The sequence below is a fragment of the Micropterus dolomieu genome, linkage group LG20, assembly GCF_021292245.1.
Source record: "Micropterus dolomieu isolate WLL.071019.BEF.003 ecotype Adirondacks linkage group LG20, ASM2129224v1, whole genome shotgun sequence".
Lineage (NCBI taxonomy): Eukaryota > Metazoa > Chordata > Actinopteri > Centrarchiformes > Centrarchidae > Micropterus > Micropterus dolomieu.
In genome coordinates, this window is record NC_060169.1 from 8,298,962 (window position 1) to 8,317,518 (window position 18,557).

At 40.0% G+C, this 18,557-nt stretch overlaps 1 protein-coding gene across 11 annotated transcripts in view; it reads right to left on the reverse strand.

Moving 5' to 3' along the window:
* Positions 1-18,557, reverse strand: part of neo1a (neogenin 1a) — a 629,602-nt gene that overhangs the window by 17,239 nt on the left and 593,806 nt on the right. For 9 of the 11 annotated variants that reach the window (XR_006822274.1, XR_006822275.1, XR_006822273.1 and 6 more), the window contains exons 8-17: positions 17,661-17,895; positions 15,693-15,847; positions 13,297-13,445; positions 11,414-11,552; positions 10,838-10,887; positions 7,985-8,129; positions 5,186-5,296; positions 4,823-5,017; positions 3,737-3,832; positions 50-282 (exon numbers count right to left, since the gene is read on the reverse strand). Coding sequence is in view for 6 of the 11 variants with exons in the window: in XM_046033336.1 (XP_045889292.1) it covers positions 50-282; positions 3,737-3,832; positions 4,823-5,017; positions 5,186-5,296; positions 7,985-8,129; positions 10,838-10,887; positions 11,414-11,552; positions 13,297-13,445; positions 15,693-15,847; positions 17,661-17,895 (1,508 nt within the window). In the remaining 5 variants the exon portion in view is untranslated. The remainder of the gene's footprint in view (positions 1-49; positions 283-3,736; positions 3,833-4,822; positions 5,018-5,185; positions 5,297-7,984; positions 8,130-10,837; positions 10,888-11,413; positions 11,553-13,296; positions 13,446-15,692; positions 15,848-17,660; positions 17,896-18,557) is intronic. The other 2 variants (XR_006822277.1, XR_006822276.1) reach the window with 2 other exon arrangements.

Consider the following 18,557-nt stretch of genomic DNA (forward strand, 5'->3'; position numbering starts at 1 on the left):
TTCAGAATTCTACTTCTGAATTGAACTAACGCACACATAATCATCTTACCTTTACTTTAGTGTTTGCAGGGATGTTGGTCTTCCAGCGTACCGTGTAGAAGCGGTTATCTGTGATCTTTTGGTTCTTGGGCAGCGAATTGTCAGCCCAGGTCACCTTGATGGTGTCGTGGCTCAGCACGGAGGCCTGAACACCCACAGGTGGCATCATGGGAGAGGGGTCTGGTACTGGGGTGTATGGAGCATGGAAGAGTTCGTACAGGTCAACATCGGGGTCTATGGGGTCTGCACGTCAGGCAGTAAACACCCGCATGCATGCACACAAATTAAAATGACCAAAATTAAAACAAAGAGAAGCGTGGCGTGGTGGATCAGACAGTGGAGTCAAAACAGGATGCATGGAGGAACGAACAGGAGAAAATAAGGTTAATGAGTTAAAATGAAGGACAATGATAAAGGAGGAAGAAAAAGATAACGTAAGTACAACAAGGATGGGATTGGGAAGGGTGAAGAGAAAGAGAGAGAAGATTCTATTAGAAAAACAGACACTAACCTCTACAATAGAACAACTATACAGACTTGGCTGCTATATAGAAGCTACGGTACAGTATATGGTGTTCTACCGATAGCTACTGTTGCACTACGGAGAGCGAGGAAGAGATACTCTATTCATAAGAAAAGATTACAGTAAATGGAAAACTACATTGCAAGCAGATACAATCCAACAGCCACCTTTTCAAACTTGCACATAAAAGTGTTGACCCACTCTTTTCAGAGAAGCAATAATGAAATGTATTTACAAATGTTTACATCACGGAGCTTTTCACAACATTTTTATGCAACGTGGACAAACATAAAGACACCGAATGCCCTGGAACATTTCCCTCTTCGCAGAGTAACGTCGACAAGTTGCATTATGTCCATGAAAACTGTAGAAAAAAATATCGAGGCTTAAGTAAGAGAGCCTGCAGGCAGAGAAGAAAAAGAGGGTCACGGACAAGTGATAGCTGTAGTTGGATGTGTATGTGACGAGTGCTGCTTCTGTTCAAAGGCGTTGTTGGCTTTTCACAGATTTCACAGTCCTTGAATCATTAATAAATAAAGTCTGATGTGCATCACTCCTGTTGTGAGAATACGAACATAATAATGTTCTAAAATAAGTACAAACCTTATCCTATGTAGTTTCTAACTTTGGTTGTTTAATTTTATTCCATGTTGTATATAGTGCTTCCCTGTTTGTTTAAATTAGTACCAAATAATGTAGCATAGTGGTGTCCTGTATGACATCTCTACTAACATTTAGGTGACTATATAACATCTGATGAAAATGAGAAAACAGTGTTTATTAATGTGTTGTGTTTTTACATTAAGATATATACCAGTTCTGATATCTTGATTCTAGTCATAGCCAAACATTGATAGATGTCAATACAGATAAAACTTCTATTGCAGTAAGTGTAGTTTTATATCATGATATCAATATACTGCATGTCTTGATATAGTAACTTTTTGGGGAAATTTAATTGAGAAACTGTTAACAGATAAACTGTCAAAGATAAAAATGTTTAAGGCTAATGCAATAAAAACGACACCTGGAAAATCAACAGAATTAATCACATTGATACAAAATATCCACAAATAATAGTCTTGCTTGCTGATTTGACATAACCTGCAAATAGAGATAGTAAAGGGAAAGCTACCTCAGTAGAAATAGACTAACAATCTCTGATAATACTAATTTCTAACTCTATATATAGTCATATCAGTTAATTCAATTAATTTTGAAATTTAGTGGTATTCACCTTTACAGGTCGCATACAAATTGCAGTGCAGAACTTGAGTAATATAAAAGGTATTTAGTTGTTTAATTATCTGCTTATGTAACTGTGGCAGTGTGTATGTGTGCTCATTTTTGTTTGGGTGTAAGGTGCCTGACCATCACACCTCATAAAGCCCAGTGAGTGTGTCTGTGTTTAAGAGAAAGAGGGGGGGCTTGAACAAGCAGCCTCTGGCTAACATACTGAAGGATAAACGCTTCAAGATGGCATTCTAGACATACTCTCTGCCCTTGGTTTAGTTGAGATGGAAGAAAAAAGCTTTGGTCAGTCACCCGCGATGACACTCCTCCTCGACCACTTGTTGGTCCTCTCCTCTCCGCCTCGCTCTATTTGACACCTCTTTGTTCAGAGCTGCCCTCATTATATTCCCAAGACTGAGTCAGAGTGTGTGTGCATGATGAAGATTCAAGCATTCATGTGGTTGCGGAGAGACACTGAGGTTTTTGGAGTGGCATGCAAGCTGCATTTCTTTACACAGCACAGAAGAATACAGTCTCCAGTGTTCACAAACCGAATACAACGCAGTAAAGAGGGTGACTTGCTCTCGTAACATCCTTATTACAGATGGGGGTGCAATCCCTTATTTCCCGCTGACGTCATATTATTATAACATATTCAGCCTAGCACTCTCTGAGCCTAAGTTCACAAAGTTTTTCCAGAGTTAAAAAAAAAAGAAAAGTAAAAGTAGTATGTAGGTCAGCTCGTCTTTTAATCCCGACTTGAACAAACTGGCAGGAACGGAACGCGCCCCAGAGGACTCAGCAGCAGACGATGGTGGTGGGCTTTGGTTCTGCTTTGAGAGGAAACGTTTGGATCTGACGAAGGGTTGCCAAAGCCACCACAGGGGGTCTGCCTGTGTGCAGCGTATGTGTGTGTGTGTGAGTGTGAGGAAGAGAGAGCTTCATAGAGAGAAGTGTACAGTATGACAGTGTGCGGGTGGGTACGCGCACTCAGACTGTCACCCCCCCCCTCGAAGCATGTTGACGTGACTCATGTCATCCAGCATCCCACCTCTTTTGAGCTTGGCGGTGCTATAGTGCTGTGGCAGAGACAAACTGGAGTGATCAAGGTGGCTTGGAGAGGAGGCGGGTGCACCCTACATTCTGGGACAGCCGGGGGAGCATGGGTTGGTTGTCTTCTGACAATGTCACATAAACTGTGTGAACTCAGCTAACATGTATTCTAACTGGCAACTTTAAGATCATTTGTCAAGCGAGTTCTGCTTCTAATTGTTAACAGGGTTGTGATCTGATGCAGCCAAATTGGATTGTCCATATTCTTTGGCTGATGCAACACAGTTGTTTATTGTAATAAACACAGATACGGAAAGATAACATCACAGGCAACAATACAGTCAGACTGATACAGGATTTTTAAGGACAAGTGACATTAAGAACACAACATTTTTTCCATCAATATTTGTTTGTTTTTTTAACACAAATACTTAAGAATCTATGGGAATATTATCCCAGGATATCTTAATATCAGGACAATTTAAGGGCAAATTTTTAGGGTTTTGAACATTTAATTAAAAAGAGACTCTAAGGGAACTGGGGGCCATTAAGAAGAGAGTTAATTATAGCAGTGAGACACCCCGATGACCTATTATCTCTGGTAATTTGGAGTCCAGACACATTATGTCTGACAATGATCTCAGGTTAGAGAGAGCGAAGATAAATCTCAGTTGAAGACTTTTTTTTTTGGTGACTACAGCCTACAGAGTGTAAGTTTTTGCCATAATACTGTATATGGTTTGTGTTGTGTATGAGCTAAAGAGAACCATAGATGGAAAGTATAAACGCAACTATTACTTTGGAGTGTATTAACATAAAAGAGATCAAACGTTTTCCAGTAAGCAGGGAGCAGATTCATGTGTCGATTTAGATGCGTGTAGTTCGTACCTGACTGTGGTCTGGTGATGGCGCTCTCATACACAGGAATCCCCTCACCCACGTTATTGAAGGCCTTCAGTGTGATCACATAGTGGGAGCTGGGGTCTGAGAGAGAGAGAGTAAAAGGGAGAGGTTAAGATAGAGTGTAGTAAGCGAGACAGATAAATTGATGCAGCCATCTAATCGAGCCAAAACTCTCGAGATCCTTGACTCATAATTGCAATATTAGCCAAAATGAGTATTTGAATACAATCATTCATCTTACAGTGATTGTAATGAAGGCCTCACTTATGCAAATATAGATATTTTGCAACCATTCCTTACCAAAATCTCTCCATTTCCTAAGATCTTTTATTTTTAATCGGCCATTTCTGTCTTTATTGAGAGACAGAAAAGGGCAGAAGAGAGAGAGGGGATGACATGCGGCATAGGGCCCCAGGGTGGTCGACCCCCGGCCCGCAATAGATACAACAGAACAGAAATGTATTTTGTGTCCTGCTTTTGTGAAATTACTGTAATTTTCTCAAAAGGTTGGACTGATCTTGTGCAGAAGGTAGAACTTGTGACTATGTTGATGTTTCATCTACTTTAATGACAGCAAGTACAAAAAAACAAGTTGGTTTTATTCGAACATTACTTACCTCTAATTATTGTGTCCCCATTAGGTTAGTCTGTGTAATTAGCAGCTCAAGTGTGTGTGGTGGAGAAAATCTCATTAAATCTCTAAATACTCACTGTGAGGTACAGATGAATTCTTTCTTATTGTTTTGTGTCATTGGTGACTCAATTTTTTAAATTTTTTTCAAAGAATAGTTTCAGTGTCAGATATAACGCATTTATATTTTTAATTAGGACAATCACCTAAATGATGACATTTTGAGAAAGGATTAATTCGTCCACATGAATATCTGGGTAGTGGTATTAGTGACAAAATCAGCTGTTTTTTTCAGTGCAATAATTTGAGTGACACATATCTGAGTGATCAAATCATTATCTCTGTAAAAAAAAATAAAAACCAGAAGCACTGCAAACAGAAGATAACAAAATGATAACACATGTACCAATATAAAATGAAAAACAGTGGTTTGTTCTTACCCAGGTTCTCAATAGTGTAGTAGCGTTGCTTGTAGTCCACTTTGATGGTCTGAGCATGGGGACTACCGATGCCATAGCCGATGGTGTAACCGCGCACCACGATGTCCTGGTTCTCTGGCGGCGTCCAGCTCACCACGATGCTGTTGACCAGTGGCCGGACGTGGAGGGAGCTGGGCTGGTCTGGTACACGGGATTCTGGTGAGGGAAATGCAGTACTTAAGCAGAGTTCTTCAATTCCAGTGAGACAATGTTTACTCACTAGAGAAAAAGACGAATCACTTAGCAGTCCACAAACACAAACTCAAAACCACCTGACTGGTTCTGGTTTAGTCTGTATGAACTCAGTAAAGCAGGTGCTATTACCATCCAGGTCGCTCTCAAACGTCTCTGCAACAGTCCACTCGGTGGCCGGTCCCGTGCCGTTCACCGTCATGGCCGACACCCGGAAGGCGTATTCTGTCCCACGTTCCAGAGCTGGACAGGCAACACAAACAGGTCAGATTTAAAGCCCGGGTTTTTAGACCGAACTGTGGCTGAACTGAATCTCAAGAAGCAATTAAAACTATTTCATTAAAAGTCCTCTCTTTTTCTAAAACCTGATTTTATTTTATAATTTACTGGTACTCTTCACTTGGCTGGTCAATTGGGGTTTAGAGTTGCAGACACAATAAATATTTTGAAAGCATAAATATCTTAAACAGATGCCTGATACGTCTCTGCACAATTTAAGGAGAAAATCTATAAGCCTGCCTTGGGAAAGATCAAGGCAAGGTTTCTTGGTTGTGGTGCAATAACATTTCTTTTCCAGTCAATATCACGGAAGTAATTGAGATTTATTTTTTGCCTTAGATTAATAAGTTTTGGTGTGTAAAAATGTATTTGCCGTTAAGAAGTAATGTTAAGTGTGTGTAATATCAGCTAGCACAAAAAGTCTAACACTAAGGGACTACAAAGAACAGAAAAAAAACTTTTGGAGTCTGGATTTGTTGTATATTTTAAAGCTGTGTCACCTTCAGAAAGAGCCGTTACACGACTGGGTGCCGGCTTTGGTATTCAGAAAAGAGTGGAACGCCTGCTGACAAATGATGTGTAGCTGTATTAATTTGCTGTAAAATTTTTCATCATTGTCATATTGTCCCAGTTGCACGCTACATGCTAATCCTGTAGTCTTTTTTTCCTCTGTATCCACTATTCTGGGCCACCCTTGGGGGTAGCTTCTGAAGACTGCCTAACTATCCCTGCCTCCAAGGCTACAACATCTTCTTATAAACGCTTCTGAACCAACAAACACCCCTCTGTTTCACCCCCCAGAAAGTTCTAAAAAATTTACTTTTAAGTGTATATTCTCTTTGATGCAGCACACAGCATGAGGCTGGGCCACTTGAAAGCTGCTGAGACAACATCTAATATTAATCACCATTGCTGTGTCTCTCTGGTGATATTGTGCATATCTTGGTGGTAGGAGTGGGTAACGCTAGGGTACAGTAAGACATGTTAGTCCTAACATTCAGATGTTGACTAAATAAACAAATTTACAGCCAGACTGTCTCCAAACAGCAACTCCATACACATTTTCCGGCTCCCGATCAAGATTTTAAATATTGCAACATGTCAGACATAGCTGACATTATCGAAGATATATCCAGCAGAGATAAAATGATCATAGCATAAAAGTTTTAATGTAGTAATCCCTCTAAAACATCCACATGGAAGATCATGATTTTGTAGTCCCTAAGCACAAAAAAAGTATCACAGAAGAGTTGGAGACTGCCTACAATTTGAATATAATACTGCAGCAGTAGACAAGCTGTGTTTTGAGTCAAGGGTACAAAACAGTCATAGTCCTATCACTTTTTCGATGGCCCTGTTCACACTTAGCATTAAAACACACCCTCAGTGATCCAAGTGGACAGCTCTAAATACAGGTGTGAACAAAACCCAAGACATATTGAGGACATAGTGGCACACAATTGGAGGAGGTCAGAGATGGATTTGTCCATGTTTGTAGTGTAGTACCAGTATGTCCTCACACTACTAGGATTGCCCATTGAACTTTTCAGTATGCTTAAAGAAAAGAAAATGCTTCCAAACCATCAGTATCAGATAAGAGTTGGTCAACACTCTCTCTTTCTCTCCATTTCACTGCTCTGTCACTTGTCTTTTTTCATATCCATCCAGTAAAAGTGAGAATATCCATTTTCCGTAGCTATAGGGTGAATAGATTATAAGCATTTTCTGTTCCATCTTTACCAGCTGATCTGATGCAGGGTTACAGGAGTCTATACTGGGTGAGGGCCACAGTCTATCACAGGGAGCATAAGCTTACAGACAGATAAAACCAAATATACGTAGCAAAGGCAAATTTGACCTCAAGTGTTAACTCAAGATCATCATCATCAAAATAACTACTTTAATTATAGTACAAAAGTATTTACTGAAAATGACTACTTTAATTAGAGTACAAAAGTAAATTTTCATCTGTAAATATTAGCTGCTAGCACTGTTTGAAATCCATACTACCATGATGTAGCTTCAGCCATTATTCTGCTCTGAACAGAGTCATGTGGAGGTGGATAACTAAGCACTACTTGGGAAAAACTGACCACCTACCTCTTAACAGATCATGAATGCATAAAATCACAACAAAATAAAAGTAGCACAATGAATGTATCTAAATGTAACAGAGTACTACTACTACTACACTACTCATGTTAAGAGTTAAAGTATGATGCATCAAAACTACTCAAGTACAAAAGACAAGTACAATTTACTCAAAAAAGTAACGCTACTGTATGTAAACGAGTAAATTTAACTTCTCACCTCTGCTCGAAATGCATTTAAAATGTATTTCAATGCACAGAGTTAACTGCTGTCTATCTCTTCTGGATCTAGAGTGGATGTAACTTGCTAGGTCTGAACTGGGTCTATAATTCCTCGCCACCTATACATACAGTAATAAATGCACCACACCCACTTGCAGGGATCGTTGGGGAGAAACTGACTCAGAAGACAACTGGAAATTGAGTCAACCAAAAAGCTTAATGCACCTCTTGCACAAAATTAGTGACAATACAGTAAACATCTGAGACTGATGACACATCAAGAGTTTATTCTGACATTGGCTATTATAGGTGAATTAACTCTTGAGTCTGTGTCTATTACCGTCAATGAGCTTGTAAAGCTGGGTGCCTCCAGTGGTCTCGGCTGCTTCGCTCCTCCGGGATCCTTTCCGGTATCGGATCTTGTAGCCGGTGATCTCCCCATTCTGCCCGTTAAGGGGTGGGGGCTGCCACCGAAGCATGATGCTCTGAGGGGGGAAAAATTAGGGCAGATAAAACAAAAACCTGCGTTTACCACATGCGGGACCATCTGCAGCTGTAAAGGTGACCTCGTGCTTTAGCAGGTAACATCACACCTTCCCACACACATTGGCATAGGCGTTTGTGTTCCCGTAACTCTGCAGGTTTCCTCTTTGTTCGCCAAGTCTCACCTGCCTCTCACTTCCTCCTGACAGTGGTGTTTAAAATTGGAGGGCCCAGCAAAAACAAACACCCCTCTGAGCATGGGTGATGCCGTGTAGATCGACGCATTAGAAAGACATAAACACATGAATAATAGAAGGAGGTGTCCTGATGAGCGTGGCATGCACGTGTTTGTGTGGTCAGGTTAAACTTGCAGACACACTGAGACAGAAAGATGAATGCAGGACTTTCTGCTGGCGGGCCCACGCAGCCCTGTTGTGGGATTCATGCATCTGAGTTTTTGTGCGCGTGTGTGTGTGTGTGTGTGTGTGTGTGTGTGTGTTTAAAGAAATAGGTGGGGGGTAGCCCAGCGTGGGAGAAGAGTTAATTAACGCTACCCCACTGTCACACTGATGTACAGAAGCCTGAATACATGTTGGGGGCACACACGCTCCTCCCCAGCCGAGTCAAGGGAATTGCACAAATTAAATTTGTGTTAAGTGTGTTCAATTATTCCATTTTTCTTATTACACTATCGGTCCCGACTCGTTATGCGTGTTGCTTTTCTCCCTTCTTCTCCCTAATCATGAAAACCTGTTTAATTGACTTTTGGAATATCACAAGGGAAGGTGAGATGGCAGATGCCAAAAGGAAAATAAAGGTGCAAAATAAGATCACATAAAAGTGATTTTCAGGTTGCCTTGCAGGTAAAAGAAGTGAGGCTCTGCTTGACAAGGCCCAAAGAGGAGACTGAATATGAAATGAATGTTAATTAGATTTTTCTTCAGTTCCATTTGGCTGGGCATATCAAACAGCTAATTGCATAAATGCTTTGTATCAATATACTTGTACCATAATTATTGACTTAATGACTGTTTACATTCAGAATTAAACACAATAACAACAAAGGAAATAATTAGATGACTAACTTCAACAGTGTTCAGGAATAAAGCATGCCAGATGTTTGTTTCACAGTTTGAAATTGGTTTGTCTGGGTTTAATTGGGAAGGGACAGCTGGATGTACACTATCCATTCAAAAAACTATTCTGCTACAATTTCAGTCATTTCCACAGAGTGTCTCCTCTTCATTTTACTCTTAACATTAGCATGAGAGTGTTTTCTCTCCACAAATCTCTGCTGAGTATCCCTCGGCATGGGTGGCCAGTTCTCACTCAAGCTGGGAGTGTGTGATAGGATTGTCTACCAGTTATTTTTTTTCTAGTTTGCTTTGACAGTTTTCTCTCACTTGGGCTCTGCATCGACCAGCAAAGGGCTAAAAGCGGTGGCTGCTGCTTTTGTTGTCAATGCACGCAGCCCGAGGTTTTACGTATCTCCTTCTCTTTGTTGATTTCTGTTTGCACTTGCTGTCTCACATGTCAGAAGTGAGAAATATCTTTTATTTAATCCATCATTCGGGTGGAAATATACAATAAACAGGCTTAGAGCTCTCTGTTTGAAGATCAAATGGCTGAAGAGATAGGCAGCCAAGGCCCGTTTCCTGTTTTAATCAGGAGCCTGTTGTGAAGCCTGCAGTCACCTCAGCAGCCTTATCTAATCCAGAGTGTCACGCATCAACTATAGTATTTTTAACTGTAATAAATCTGATTTAACACTGAAACTTAAAAAAGAGTGCAAGACACCAGGATTTGACGCCCGGGCTATGAGAAATTCGATCAGTTATCAAAAGAGAAATTCAATCTAGATTAAAAAAGAAATCTTACTTTTAAACACTTAAATCTATTGTGAATTTTTTCTATTTTTCCTGTCACCTAAAAAACATGCTAACCAACAAGTTGAAATGGGTGTTACCAGGTTAGCTTTATACATAGTATCCCAATAAGCACTGATTTGGAAATTTAGAGGTCAAACGATATCTAGACATCTATGTTACCTGAGCTAATTTGGTTGAAACCCCTTTTTTTGTCTCAATGTGAATCAGAATCTACATAAACATTGAAATATGGAAATTTTAAAACTGCTGATACAACACATGTCTACCCTTCTTTTGATCTGTGTATCACCAAATCACTCCTTCCTCAGATGCTTTGACAGTTATCTCAACTCCCCAAGCATTATTTTATAGTGTGCCTATATCTCCCAGGCTACTACTTTTTCCTATCCATTTGAGCTGCAGGCTTCTTTTCCACATACGGTACAGATGGAGAGGGATACAAAGGATAAAACCTTCTGACAGGCGAGTCTCCTGCCGATGAGAGGATCGATGAGGGTTCACACACCCTCTTAACCAGCTGGGGCTACAGGCCTCTGCTGCAGCTAATCACACAGAGAAACAGTGGTGTTCTGGTCTGCAGGCTATGTATTTGTTCAAGTGTTTCTGTGTGTAAGTGAAAGAGTGTTTGTAGATTTGGTGAAGCGACTACCTATTCTGTGTACCAAACGGTCAAGTTACAACGCAGTTTAGGTGCATTTGTATGTTGCATCTGATGAAAGACTGTGCAACAAACGTAAAAGTCCCTTTTAAGTCCCCATTAAGACAAAATGAAATATCTAGACCAGTTACAGATACAGTTCAGTCAAAGCAACACATCTTACCTTTGAGTTCTGGACTTCCAGAGTGAGGTTTTGAGGAGGGGCACTTGGTACTGTGAAACAAAAGAAACAGGTCTTTTATTTTCTTCAGAGTAAAACAAAACTCAAAAATATATTCTACTGTAGAGCTGAAACCATTAGCTGACTAATCGATTAGTTGATCATCTAAAATATAATTGGCTATAATTTAAGTGATTATTCAAGCAATTATGCCAGACATTCCCTAGTTCCAGTGTATTTGCTACTTTTCTTTGCCTTATGTGATAGTAAACTGAATAATTTAGGTGTTGGAATTTGAGAAAACAAGCAATTTAATATCATTGCCATGGACATTTTATAGACCAAACGATTCATAGAGAAAATAATTGACTGACTAATTGTTAGTTGCAGCTGTAATGAAAACTTTGTTTTGACGGATGTATATTTACAGTAGATTTAGTAGATTACTGTAGATTTCTCTATTTTACATACATATCCACAAACATTTTACACACACACACACACACACACAGTGATGTTAAATGAATTGGAGATTGTCATAAACTAAAACCTGTCTTTCAAGATTTCAGACCAACTGACCATCAGACAGGGTGCGAACAACAATATCCTCGGTGGAGACACCTGGACCGTGCTTGTTGTTGGCCACCACACGGAAACTGTACTCTGTGTTTTTCTTCAGCCCTGTCATGGTGTAGGACTGATTGTCTATGTCAACGTCCTGAAAGAGAAGGAGAGAAGAAGAGAAACATAATCAGTCAGTTTCTTTGAAATATCAGAGTTGTGTGAGTACAAATACCTATACCTATAACGTATTTAATATACCCATATAACTTGTACATTTAAACGTCTTCATCTATAACAAAATGTGTTTTTCTTTTCATCTGAACTGGAAAATAAGTGAATGTGGTCACGGACAATTCAATATGTAAAGATTAGAATAGAACAAATTATATAAGGCTTTTACGAAAAAAAGACTGAAAAGATAACCAGAAAAAGAAGCCAAAACATACATTCATTTGAGTGTCTCAGAACTAACAACATGATGAAGAATGGAGAAATACTACTGCTGTTTAGCATAAAATTTCAGCATTCAAGTTTAATATTGGCTCAAACATGCTGTAAAGATTTACAACTCAAGCAATCTCTCAAATATGGCAAAGCTACAAAATGTGATGCCTGCTGTCATCATTTCATCACACTAACATTTCTGTTTGTAATTCTGTGAAAAAATGTCCTCATCCACTGAGACACAAATTATGCTTTCTGTGATTACGACTTTTTGCTTGACAAATTGGGCATGCTGGCACATGTCCAATTACTTCAAGCAATTTGCATTCAGCTCTTTGCTTGTGACATTTTGAGTAAAAAGCTTCATGGAAATCTAATTTCACCTCCAGAGCGGTCCAATCACAACCTCTGGACTCGGGTCAGATGATCACCTGTGACCTCATCACCAGATCCATGACATGTTGTCCCTGTTTCCCCCTGTCCTTTAATATTTCATGTCCTTTCAGCACTGTGTCTTTCTAACTTCATCTTTGTGCTGTCCATTTCCTTTACCTCTTCTTTCTTTTTTTACATCCCTCTCTTCATCTCTCGCCTTTTTCACCTCATCTCTGGCTCTCTTCTCCAGGGAGCTGAGGCATCATTACTCAGAGCGCTGGCTGACGTTTCATCCATTATCATATTAAAGGCTTTTTAATGCCTCACTGGCTCGCACACTGCTACTGCAAGGGCCTCAATATCTAACCAGCTATATTCCACTCTTGTGACAGAGTTAGACCTGCAGAGAACAACTCTGTGAATCATATCTGCTTTTTTGCACAATGTGTTTTTGTGTGGGATGTATAATCAAGAGTGTGGCCAAAAAGCTGTACAAAGAGCCATTTGGCAAACGATTAGAAACTCCTTAGCTCATCACAATTTACATTAAACTATGCAGTCATATTCTTTTTGCAGTATCTAACGAACACTGAAAATCAAGCGTCAGCTGCAAACAGTACTTCTTTTCTTACAAGGCACAGTGTGAGTAGTGAGACAATGACATAAGCTGACTGTTTCTGTCCAACTATAAAATTTATTTCAGGTGAATTTAATAATAGGTCTTCAATAAAATGAAGGAAAACACACAAGATAACATAGTAATGCAGGAAATATTACACATGTGATGGGTGAGGCGTTTCTTATCTATTATTTTTTTAAATGTACATAAGCTTAGCTTAAAATAGTATAATAGTATTTTTAAGTCAAGCTTTTAATTTTGTTTTTGAATCAGTTGCTCTGTGTGAAGCACTTTGTATCTTATTTTAAAAGGTTGTCTGCAATCAAAGATAAAGATTTTTTTGTGCTGGGTCATAAAGGTCAAATATCATGATTCCATAGTGACGTCATATTGTCTACATTAGGGGAGCTCTTGACGTTGTAAACAGATGAATACAGAGTGAGTGAAGACTACGTCCTACCTGTTCGTTGCCAACGCTTTTGTCTGTGTAGTACAACTTGTAGGTGAGGATCTCTCCGTTGCCAGTAAGGGGTTTGTCCCAGCTCAGAGAGACAGATGATGGCGTGTTCGACACCGCCTGCAGGTTAGGAGCAGGGCCTGGCACTTGGACTGGTGAAGAAAATGAAACAGGGAGCAGAAATTAGAAAATCAAACCAGACACACTTTACATCTGGAAGAAAGGCGCTCTATTTAGCTATGTTCAGTTATTGCTGCCAAAAACACATTCTTGGCTACTTCAAAGCCACATTTCCCTGTGTTAGCAAGAGCTCAGACCACAAGACGGCTCAGTGGCTGCAGCAGCTCTGTGGAGACCAATCTGTCCCCCCCAGACTGGGCTGGCAGCCACGTTGATCTTCTTGTTATTCCCATGACAAACAAAACCTCAACAAAAACATCAATGAGCATCTTGCATTCCAACAACATTTGCTGAGTTAATATCATCTTTAAACCAATTCTTTTTTCAAATGTACATTAATCTGAAAGTTTATCAAGATTTTACTCAATTTATATGTTTATTTAATTTCTGGTTGATTCATTTTTATTTTCACCTAGCTTAATTAGCTTAGCTTAAATTAAAACTTAACAAAGGAGAACATAACACATAAACATATTTATCCATATTACCCTATTCTCGGGGGATAGAAAGTAATTGGGCAAGTTTACATGAATATATTTTTTATGTGGACATGTTCAATAACTTTCCCCAGAGAATAGGGGACTAAGGAGAAATACAGTTACTATTTCTACACTGTTCATCTGATGCAAAAATAAACACACTTAAATTAAAGCTGACAGTCAGCACTTTAACCTCTAAGTAAATATTTCTTTTCATACCCAGTGTGCTGGAAGACAGAGCTGACATGACAAAATATGTACCACTGCCCTAATAATTTGTGACTGCCCTGTATTCACCACACTCTGGACAATGACATTTCTTGTTGTCTCTGTACTGCGGCACATTTGATTAAAAATAAAACAATGACTGAGATTAAAGTGCTGGCTGTCAGAGACAGCTATACTGTATGTCTTTACTGTATATGCCTTGTAAGTTTTAGCTGCAGGTGTTCTTGACAGAAGAGAGAGGCTCCCATTTGTCAGTGTACACTGATGTTACAGGTAAAGGGTTGAGAGTGTGAGTGTGTGTGTGTGAGAGTGTGTGTGTGAGTGTGTGTGTGTGAGTGTGTGTGTGTGTGTGTGTGTGTGTGTGTGTGTGTGTGTGTGTGTGTGTGTGTGTGTGTGTGTGTGTCTGTGTGTGTCTGTGTGTGTCTGTATTAAGCTAGTCTCTGAGGAGAGGTGATATGAGGCAGTGTTGTGTGCTCATGTCTGGCACTCAGACGGAGGTCAACAGTTTAAGCTCCAATTCATAGATGTTCTTTCACTAAAAGTGCACACACACGACAGAGACATACTGCACAGGTACAGCCCACTCTCACTGCTATCCCCACGGGTGGATAGGCGCCTGCTGGCAGGCATTAAGGTATAGTGTGTGTGTGTGTTGATCTGTCCGCCCTCCAACAAAGGACACAGGTAGAAAAACGGCGGCTGACCTACATAGTGACAGTGACTGAGCTGTAGCTGAGTCTAGAGGTGAGGGACATCCACCCTGACAATGTGCTAGGAAATCCCCTTCCCAGCACTTTCAAATATAGGTGAAACGGAGTGATTTGTAGCAGCACCAATTAGGAGACTTACACACCCAAACAAAACGACAAAAGAAGAAGAAGAGATCCCTTTACCCTCAATAATTCTTATGTGTTCTCCATTCAAAACATCCTAATGTGCTTCTGTCCAGCATCTCTGTACTGATTGAATAAGGGAAATGTTTCAGAAAAAAATCTGGAATACTAATTTCAGACATTCCTTACTCAGGCTCAGGTAGGCATGATTTAAAGCAACACAATCAGAGGGCTTATAGTAGATGTTGGGGAGTAAACAAGAAGTGGCTTATAAGAAGAAACGCTGCCTTTCTCTGGTCTGCTGTTGGGTGGTCTGCCTTAACGCACAGCACCAAACAGCCTTCTCGATGTGCGTTTGTGTGTGTGTGTGTGTGTGTGTGTGTGTGTGAGCGTGTGTGAGTGTGTGGGGAGGGAAGAGGGGGGATGTCTGTTTGAAGTGAGCGTATGCTGTGTGAGTGAATATTTGTTTGTGTGAATGTTTATTTGCACATTTGTGTGCTCCTTTTGAGTACATCCTGTTTGCCTTAGTGCGCCAGTGTGAGCATGTTTCCAACTGGCTAGAGTTTGCCTTTATGTTTATGTGTCCTGTTTACTGAGCACATATAAATTAACATTTGTGTGTGTGTGCGTGTGTGTGCGCGTGTGTGTGTGTGCGTGTGTGTGTGCGTGTTGTCTTTACCTTCAGCCTGGGTGGCCACTTTGAGAGCTGCAGAGCTCTCACCCTGGCCGTTGCTGTTGTGGGCCACAACCCTGAAGCGATATTTGGTGTCTGGCATGAGGTTCTGGATGGTGACCTGCATCTCCCCTGGACGGCTGGTATTCACTACTCTCTCCCTGATGTGGACACACGCACGAACGCGCACACAGAGATAGACAAAAACAGTGTGTTACATATTAAGTGTGTGAGGACATCATTAAAGGGTTTAGAGTACTATAAAAAAGTGTTGGCTACGTAATGAACTGAAAGATTAACTGATTATATTCATCTTGCCTGGTACACAGTTGTAATAGTTGAAAGATCTTGATAATAGATATATGTTTGCAAATTTGCTACCATATGATAGACACGTTATTGTCATTATTGATTAATCTTTCAATAAATTTTTTAATTAACAGATAAATCATTTAGTCTGTAAAGTGTTCACAGAGCTCAGGGTGACATCTTGCTTAATTTCTCCTAGCATCAGACCAAAACTCAAACCCTGATATAAAACAGAGAAAAGCAGCAAAAGTTTTGAGAAGCTGGAACCAGTTAATATTTGATTGATAAACGACATAAAGTTATTAATTTTCTGTCTGTCAACTCATTAAGTAATTGACTAAAGATGAGCATATTAGTATTCAAACCTGTGTGTACAATCAAACTGGTTTGTGTAAGATAGTATTTCTACACTCCATGCATAGTATTGTATGATTTGCATCTCAAGCTCTAGCACAGAGTAAAACACTTCTATTTAAGTCCACTTCTGAAAATTACTTCAAGCTATTTCACAGGGAAAACATAAAAAGTAGCCAAAACACTGAAGAGGAATTGCGGAAAATCCTCTCACCTTCCTAATTTTCCTTCTTAGTCATACACAGTAAATCCTCTTCACAAGAAGCTGGGAAAATGTATCACAGGACTACTTGAAACTAGAATTACTGCCCTGCGGTTGTATGCCTCTGCCAACCAGTGTCTGTCGAGGCTCATAATATACTGTATGTAGTGAACACTTGGAAGGAATTGATTACATTTAGGTATAAATTGTATTTTTTGGGTGAATGGAAGTTATCACTTTATTGATTATACATATACTGTATTTTATTCCAGTGAATAAACATTGTTGAATTGATTTATCAAGGATTATCATAGACGTATTGGCTGAACAGGTACACATTTACTTGATTTCTATGTAAATATGGATTCTTATAGAGTATAGCTACTCACAGTGTGGTGCTTCTCCTGGCATTTTAAGTTGCATAGTCTCTTTGTCAGCTGTAGGTGAAACTCTTTATACATCCATTAGGAAAACCTGTACTGTGCTAGTTATTGTTTACAGATTGCGTTGTCTTAGTCAACGTGTGTGACAACTGGAATGGCCCAGTTCTTTCTTAACTTATACTTAAAAATACATTTTCAGGCCACAATGACCTTTGGAGTTTGAGTCAAAAGGGTCATATTTTCAGTGTCCGACCAACTGTGCATGGTCAAGAATTCTTTAGTAGAGTTATGGCCAAAACGTGGGGTCACTTATATTCTAATCAGTCCAAACAGACGTTTGTGCCAAATCTTTAGAAATTCCCTATGTGTTCAAAAGTGTTCCTGAGATTTCGTGTTCAAGAGAATGGGATGTACAACTCCCCAAAAAAACATAATGCTTCCTGAACCGGCTATTGCTGGCACAGAGATGAAATTACAGTGTTTAAACTGAATGTTTTTGTTTATACTTAAATATCAAAAGGTAATCCTTTAAGTAAGGACATTTGTTATAATTAATAAACATTTACTACTATGATAACCATATGAAGTGCTTTAACTGCTTTAATTAGATATTTCAGAGTGGTCTGAGACTCATGCACAGAAATGTATGTATATTAGTACCCTGCTGACTCCAGCAGTGCATATTAGTACCCTCCTGGCAGTACTACGGATTAGTGTGTGTACTACCTGGTAGTGCCTTCCTGGCTGTAGAAAACGGAGTAGGTCAACTCGTCTCCATTTGGTTCGGCTGGCGGGCGCCAGGTCAGCTTGATGAAGCGGGTGGAGACCAGCGAAGCCACGACGTCTCGGGGGGGAGAGGGGGTGGGCCCTGCTGGACTCCCTACACCTCCGGAGCCTGGCGTTACATGGTCAGTAGTGTTAGGAGTCAGTGAGGGGGGAGGGAAAGAGGGCAGGGCTACGCCTTTGGGTAGGGGAGGAGGAGGAAGGAAGGAGGGATGGCGGGATGGGTGTAGGGACGCAGGGAGGGGCAGGAGATAGCGGCAGCATGGGAATGGAAATGACAGTGAAACGAAAGAAAGGAAGGAAACAAAAAAAGAAGAAAAAACAAAATAACAACAACGTAAAACAAAAAAAAGACTTTTGGCGTGACAAGGAACCACAGAAATAAAACACTTCTACTACATTCACAAAGCTGACAAATAAAAGCACAATACAAGGGGGACTACACATGCAGATCTACAGTACACACAGCTCTCTAATGTAAGGGCAGTGGGAACAAAACATAGTGTCATACATTTTCATAGACGGCCTTCCCGCCAATCATTTGTGATTAAAAATGATTGCATTTTTTGTGACATTTTTATCAACTAAAAACTGGCCGGCATTCGATTGAAAAACTGATGTAGACTTTGTTTTGGCAGGGACAAAGCCACCTTCTAGCCTCTCAAATGCATACAAGAAATACATCTATGTTTTCAGCGAATTAAACTGTTTTAATTCAGACAAAGTAAAACAACTGATGATTAACCCATTTCGGATTCTGAAGTCTAGATTCCTCAACTAACAAACCAGATAATGTTTTTTTTAAAACACTTTTGCTGTCACATTCCACAGCCTAGCCAC